Source organism: Fulmarus glacialis, unplaced genomic scaffold, assembly GCF_000690835.1.
Source record: "Fulmarus glacialis isolate BGI_N327 unplaced genomic scaffold, ASM69083v1 scaffold17429, whole genome shotgun sequence".
NCBI lineage: Eukaryota > Metazoa > Chordata > Aves > Procellariiformes > Procellariidae > Fulmarus > Fulmarus glacialis.
The window spans coordinates 31638-38435 of record NW_009234054.1 but is presented as its reverse complement, the minus strand read 5'-3'; the positions used below and the strand labels follow the sequence as shown (position 1 = coordinate 38435).

General features: G+C 37.4%; 1 protein-coding gene across 1 annotated transcript in view; it reads left to right on the top strand.

Moving 5' to 3' along the window:
* Nucleotides 1–1334: 1334 nt before the first annotated feature.
* Nucleotides 1335–6798, top strand: part of PNPLA4 (patatin-like phospholipase domain containing 4) — a 22789-nt gene continuing 17325 nt past the window's right edge. Inside the window, exons 1-2 of the mRNA XM_009585540.1 lie at nt 1335–1493; nt 2255–2381. Of these exons, the coding sequence (XP_009583835.1) occupies nt 1335–1493; nt 2255–2381 (286 nt within the window). The remainder of the gene's footprint in view (nt 1494–2254; nt 2382–6798) is intronic.

Here is a 6798-nt window from a genome sequence, read left to right as displayed (position 1 = left end):
TAGTTGTCTCCGTGGCCGTTGAGGAGGGAAGCGGAGCCGTTCCGCCGCGGCCCGGGTCCTGCCTGGCAGCGAGCCGCCGTTGTGTCGCCCAGGCCGCGTTAGACCCCCCGGGGGGGGGGGGTGGGCGTCTAACCTCCCGGTTAGAGGGCGCGGAGGGAAATCGGGGAAGATGGGGTTTGTCTTGAGCTTAAAATGGGAAGGGATGTGGCCCGCTTAAACGTCGCCCTTCGGTCGCACGTTTACAAGTTTAAAAGACGAAGTGACTCTTCTTAATGCTGTGCTCGCTTCAGTTGTCACTTGACTTTCTGTGTTTGTTACATTTAAAAACTTCGTCTCACAGTTTCAGCTCAGTTTTGCTTGCTTGTATTTGTTGTTTACTGAGCAAAGTGGAGGGAGGGAAAATCAAATTGCATTGCAGGCCTTGTCTCATGGCACGCAAGATGAAGCAGAAAACCTGAAACTCACTTGACTGGGGTTAAATTTGAAGTTGATAGTGTACCTCCGAGACCTGCCTACGCAGAATCACACTGGGGTTTGCTTGCACTGGTAGTCAGGGCAATAACCTGTTTTTCTTTTCGTGTGAACAAATGCATTTCCATATGTTACTCTTTATGGTGAAAGTCTTGCGAGGTGTAAACCAGACTTAACGTTTGGTTTGTGTGTCGCTCCTATGATATCCTTGTAGCATAGAAGATTACAAGGCTTGCCTTGCACCAGCCAGCATGCTTGAGTTTTTCTTACTAGCATCTTGACGTCAGGGCTTTGTTTTTGTGAACAGTTGGTTTGAAGTTGCTGGAACGCTCCTTGCACGTTTTTCAGCTGAGGTGGAAGGAACAGTGTATTCACGTTGTTAATTATACGGGACAGTTTGTTTGCTTGTTCTTTGCGTTACTAACAATTTAAGTTCTTCCTGTTTCTGAAATGAACAATCGACTTTATGGTTGGTGGTGAACAACACAGTACCAGATGGAGGCTGTTCAGACAGTAGCCACTGAACAAAAGTTCTGCCTAGAACTGTTTCATTGTCAAATGAATCAACTGTTAACGCATCTGTGTTTTAGTTTGTCATCCCTTGAAAGCTAAGCCTGAGAGGATTGTGAAGAGGGCTTTGTTACAGTATCAGGGACTTGATGTGGAACTACCTTTCAACTACTCCCCCCTCCCCCCCCTCATGTTTTTAAACAGGTTTAGGAGAGAGGAAGTTTCTACTGTGTGCTTCTATGGTGTCCAAGCTCATCTATTGATACTTGTTTTGTAACTCCATGGTAAAACAGTTTCTGGGAGTATCTGTTTGGTTACCACATCGTCTGGATCCAGAGGTCACTTTTAAGAAAATGTGGACTGCTAAAAGTCTTTGTAGTGCTCAAATACTGTTGCTTCAGTTGAAAGAAGGCAGATTGTGTAGTTGCATGTTTCCAAAAACTCAGCAGTTGTGGACTGGAATTCTAAACTATTGCACTATAAGAGTGCCATGTAACAGAGTTGAATTCCAGGTAAGTATTTTTGTGGTGCTCTAGGTTTAAGTGATATGCATCAATACAGTGATAATGTCATTTCTTTTACAATCCACAGAGCTAAGCTTTTGATCTTGCAGCCTTATTTATGAATTGAAGATGCCTATCAAGGTAAAGGGGCAGGCAGCAAGAGTTGCAGGAGAACCAGTGTTTCAGAATGAACTTCTTGTGTCTGATAGTTCTAAGCTGGGGAGAAACATTAATTTTTTTCAAATTATACTTCAGACAATACTGCATGATAACTGACAGGCTTATTAGTTAGAGTGACAGCTGTTTAGTGAACAATAGGACCAGAGTTCTCTGGAAAACTTTTTACTAATGCAATATTGCACAAAAAAGGGGAAGAAAAAAGTCAATTTTTCCTGGGTCGGTAAGGGAGGATAAAAACATAAGAGTTTGATTATAAAAAGAATATCTGTGGATATAAACAAAAATAGTGGGAAAGGACACAAAATTAAGGCTAATCGTGGACACTGGCAGTTCCAAATGGCAATTATTTTCTTTTTCTAGATGTCTAATTAAGTTCATCTTTAAAATATAAATTGCTGCGTGCACTTTATAAATACTGGAACATTGTGGCTTCAACTAGTTTGGGGGGGTAAGCAATTGAGAAATTCATCTAGATGCTTCTACAACTATTTTAATTGACTTTATTAATCTATTTAAGGGTAAATAATGTTCATCTTCTATTTTGCTGTTGTTTCTCTTTTAAATAGTAATATTTGTCTGTATGATTGTAGGTTTCCAAGGTAAATGATAAACGATCGGTAGTAAATACAAGAATGGCTACTAGTGCAGAGGGAACTAAAATAGCTGCTGGAAAAAGCCCCAGTGGAGTACGTGATGAAAGCCAACATTCATTAGAAGGTATTGAACCTTTTGCTACCCTGTTCTTAAGAAGTCAGCCTTCCCTGTCCTCTCTAGACATCTTGTGTTAATGATTAAGATGGTCTAAACTCTTAATTTGAAAGTTTTGTGTCATGTGATGTGTTTATTTTTTAATTTTAAGGGGATTATACACAATTTTTGTAGTTTGCAAAGACTCATGCAATTTTCGTAAGTGTCTTAATGGCTGATTGGATTGTGTATTGATTATTTTGTATTATAATTATTTTAATTTTTTTTCTTCAACTTCATTAAACTCTTACAATGCTTATTCCGTGTGACTGGATAGATGCAAAACTTAGTCTTCCTCTTCTCTTCCTAGCAACTCTTCTCTTCCTTAAGCGACTCTTAAGTAAAATATAATCTATTGGATGGGTTATTGTTTTGTGTGAGCCTATTTTTGACTGGAAGAATCAATTTCTTGAATAGGTACTGAAGGCTACGAATGGTCTGTGATGTTAGTGAACTTTTTTTTTCTGTTATAAATGTGAAAAAAGAATTAAACATTCCTGTGTGAGTGGTGATTTCTGATTCAGGTAAATTAGTGGTTACAGTTATGACCTTTATTTTAGCCTAGCTAAACAGTTCTTTTCGTAACTTTGCTTGTTTTGTCATTCCTAGCTAATAACTAATCCTCAAATGTGCTGTTATGCATCATATATTTTAGCTCCTGTGCTTCAGGGTGCTTGGTCATTCACATTCTATGTATATTTAATTTTTGTTTATAGAGGTTTTTTAGTCAGTTGCTTTGGGCATCTTCAGCTTTTGTTTACAAACGGGATGACAGGGAGGCAGTTATAACTGGGTAAGAGACTGAGATTGTATACTGTTTATGTAATTATATTGCTCAGGAAACAGCAGTATGAGAAACTGCTGTACTATTTCTTGTGCATGACGATTAGGAAGACAGTACCTATCCTGAAAAAGCTATATTGTACTATATCGTAATTCTGCTGTACAGGCTTGCCTCCCTACATACATTGTCTTGTAGGTTTGCATTACAGCCGGATGAGATACTGCTGAGTAAACAGAAATGCCCGCCCGCCCTCCCTCCCCAATATATTTTTAATCACCAGTGAATTCTTTTTTTTTTCTGCAGATGTGAGAATCTTTTAAATAGAACTCTTAGGTTTATGTTTATTCCTGAATGCTCCTGCATTATCTGTAAAGTAATGAGATTGAACAGCCCCAGTGTCCCCTAGTTTCTTCTTGTACTTATCTTTTCTTATGCTTCTGTTTTTTTCTTGTAGACAACAGAAGCATACCTATCCCCTTAGCCAGTTAAAATCTTTATATTTTGAAATTTGCTAATCATGAAGATGACAACGTTTTTGAAAAGCAGCGGCAAAAGCATTTGCTATGTCCTATTTACGTCATACTTCTACAGTGTGTGTGCTGTCCAGCTGAAATGTACTTGTGCATCTTTTAAGGTTCATTGAAATCTTTTCTTAACACATGCCACTATGATAACTTTGAGTTAATAGATAGTATCTTTAACAGTCAGAACTCACATTAAACCCTCTAAGAATATTTGTTCTGAAGTCTTGTGGAACAGGTGTTTCATACCATTTCTAAGATAGCAAGATTTCTGCTGTTTGCTTAGGCAGCTGAAAAAATGATCTATATCCAGATGTGACTGTGCTTCTATTGCTGGTACTCTGTAAGAAATTGGCAGGCAGTAGTCATACTGTAGATTTAATTACGTTTCTCTGTATGTCCTCTTGGAAGTTGTTATAACCTACTATTCTTTTTGGTCAAAAGAGCAGTGATTACCAGATCATCAAAGCACAAGACATTACTGAATCATACCGTCTCTTAAATACACCATTCTAACTTGCAAAGCAAGTGTTGCCATGACATATTTGCAAGAATCAAAAGAAATGGGAAAGTTTATATTCTTATAAAAGTGAGTACCTTGGATTCTGATTTCTTGCTTTTCTGATTTTACAGGACATTCATCTAATGAATGCTTTCTTATCTTTTCCTCTTACTCTGAGATTCCTTTGCAAGGTGAAACGACATTGCTTAACTGCATCTGTCAAACAGATAGTTCTTTACAGAACCATGATTCTTACTCATCTGTGTCATCTTTGTAGGTTAAGTGCTTTGTTACAGATTTGTTGTAAGAGGCCTTCAATTCAATGTGCAGAACCTCCCCGCAGGTACATGCATAGTGCTGAATGAAGATGTTAATGTTCTGGCTGATTATTTGCAATACTCTGCTGATTTTAATATTCTGAACAAATGAAAGACAACCTAATTGTTTCACCCAGCAACAGATACTAGCTATCACTTAGGAGCTAAACATTACATGATTTTTCAATTAACAACTGGATAAAGCCCTGAGCAACCCGATTTGATCTGATAGCTGACCCTGTTTTGAGCAGAAGAAGGCTGGGCAAGAGACCTCCTGAATTACTCTATGATTCAATTATTATTTTTTCTCTCATTATTTATCCACTTGCAGGGTTGTAACATGTATGTGCAAAACCCATTTCTCAGTCCTGCAGCTAGATGTAACCATTGAACCTGTCATTTGAACCTGAATGTCATCTGCCAATTGACGTTTGTACTGAAGTATTTTTAAATTTCATGTATATGTGACAAATATATAACGTAGACCTGGGAACTGACCTTAATTAATAAAAAAGTAGTGACTTGATAACACAGCCATGCTGTTGCTACTTTTGATTTTAAGTTCTCTTGGGGAATCTGTAAAACAGTGCTGTATTGCATGCCATACAAATCCAGTGGATCACACACTTCTGTTTAAAAAAAAAAGATATTTATTTTTAACTGCTTTTTGGATTGCATTCATTTCTGGACGTGAAATTAGTCTACTCTTAACGAAGTGTGAGACTAGCAGCATTCTTTAACAGTATTCCTTTGCTTGTAAAGGAAATCTTAGTGTAAAGGAGATCTTAGTGTTCTTTTTTCTTTTTGCATGTTCGTCTCACTGAATCCTTTTGTTAGTCAAGAAACCATGCGAATACTCATTCAATAATCTCTCTCTCTTGGGTAGGGGAATGAAGAAGGAGGAAGAGAAGTATGGGATCTAAGTGTTAAGAAATTAACTCTCATCGAAGAATAAATGCCATGTATCCAGACACTCGAGAACAGTGGTTACTCCCAATAACTGATAATTAGATAGGACTAAAGCTCGTGTAAGAAAATAAAACTTCCTCATGAAGCCTTGTAAGAGAAGGCATGGACATCTGACATTAGTCAGTATGTTTTCAGTAGGTTTTGATCTGAGATTCAAATAATCTCTTCAGTTCACATAACCTCCTTTTCTGTTCTTCTCACTTTAGAGAAAATGCACCAGCCAATTCTTTATACGCTGGAGTGTGATTGTCTCCTACATTTTTCTTTTTCAAATCCTTTAATCTAAAATTTCTTGCTATAACTACGCTTTAGATACTCTTCTTAATTTTCATCTTTTTTTGATTTGTGAACGTCTAAATATTTTCCGGCAGGGAGAGATATCTTTTAGAATGCTTTGTGGATGAGCCTTGTAGAAGGTTTAGAAGATGTGTATATATACACGTACATAAACATACATATGCTTGTTTTTATTTAAATAAGCTTATTATCTTACACTTGTGTATCCTAGTTACATTTCATAGGTCCCTTAGATGTAATTCTTGGGATTTGTGAACTCTTACTTTGCTTGTTTATTTTCTGACCAATCAACTACGTAAATGTGGTCCTTACTTCATATAATGTTTCACGTTAGTAGTGTCTTGAGCCTGAAATCTCTTTTGGACAAAAGTGGGAGTTAATTATTCCATGCTTGTTTTTCTTCCTACTTAATAATGCAATTGCTTTAACCAACTTCACCATTTTGTCAGAGTGGCCTGTGATGCAAATGCATCTTTGCTCCTAATTTGTAGAAAGCATGGAAACAGCTGCAGCAGTTGGTTAAATTACCCAGAGTTTAACTAGCCTGAAAGAAAGCACATCGTGGTATCATACTTCAAAGTCTATTTCAGTTTTTTTCCACTCTGCTAAAAAAAAAAATCTTCAAAGTAGAATTGTTTGTTGTTTTCCAGTAAAATCTTGAGTAAACTTTTCTTATCTTCTATGCAGTACTGTGATTTTTCTTTACATTAAAAGATCTTTTCTTTTTAAAAGTAGTGACATGATTTATCATTTGCTTCATTGCCAATGCCTTTCTCTCATATTGCCACAGCAACACCCAACCTGAAATCCCTTCTATCAGTACAAATGTGTTAGATACAGGCTACAAGTATTTGTACTTACAAGTGGATATGCAAGCGTTTCCAGTGTAAAGGGGGTAAAGCCCAGTTGATAAACTACCTTAAGATGGTGAGATGGTGTAGTGTTTTAGCAGCATGACTGATGCACCAAACAGTATGCCCTGGCACTACGACATGCA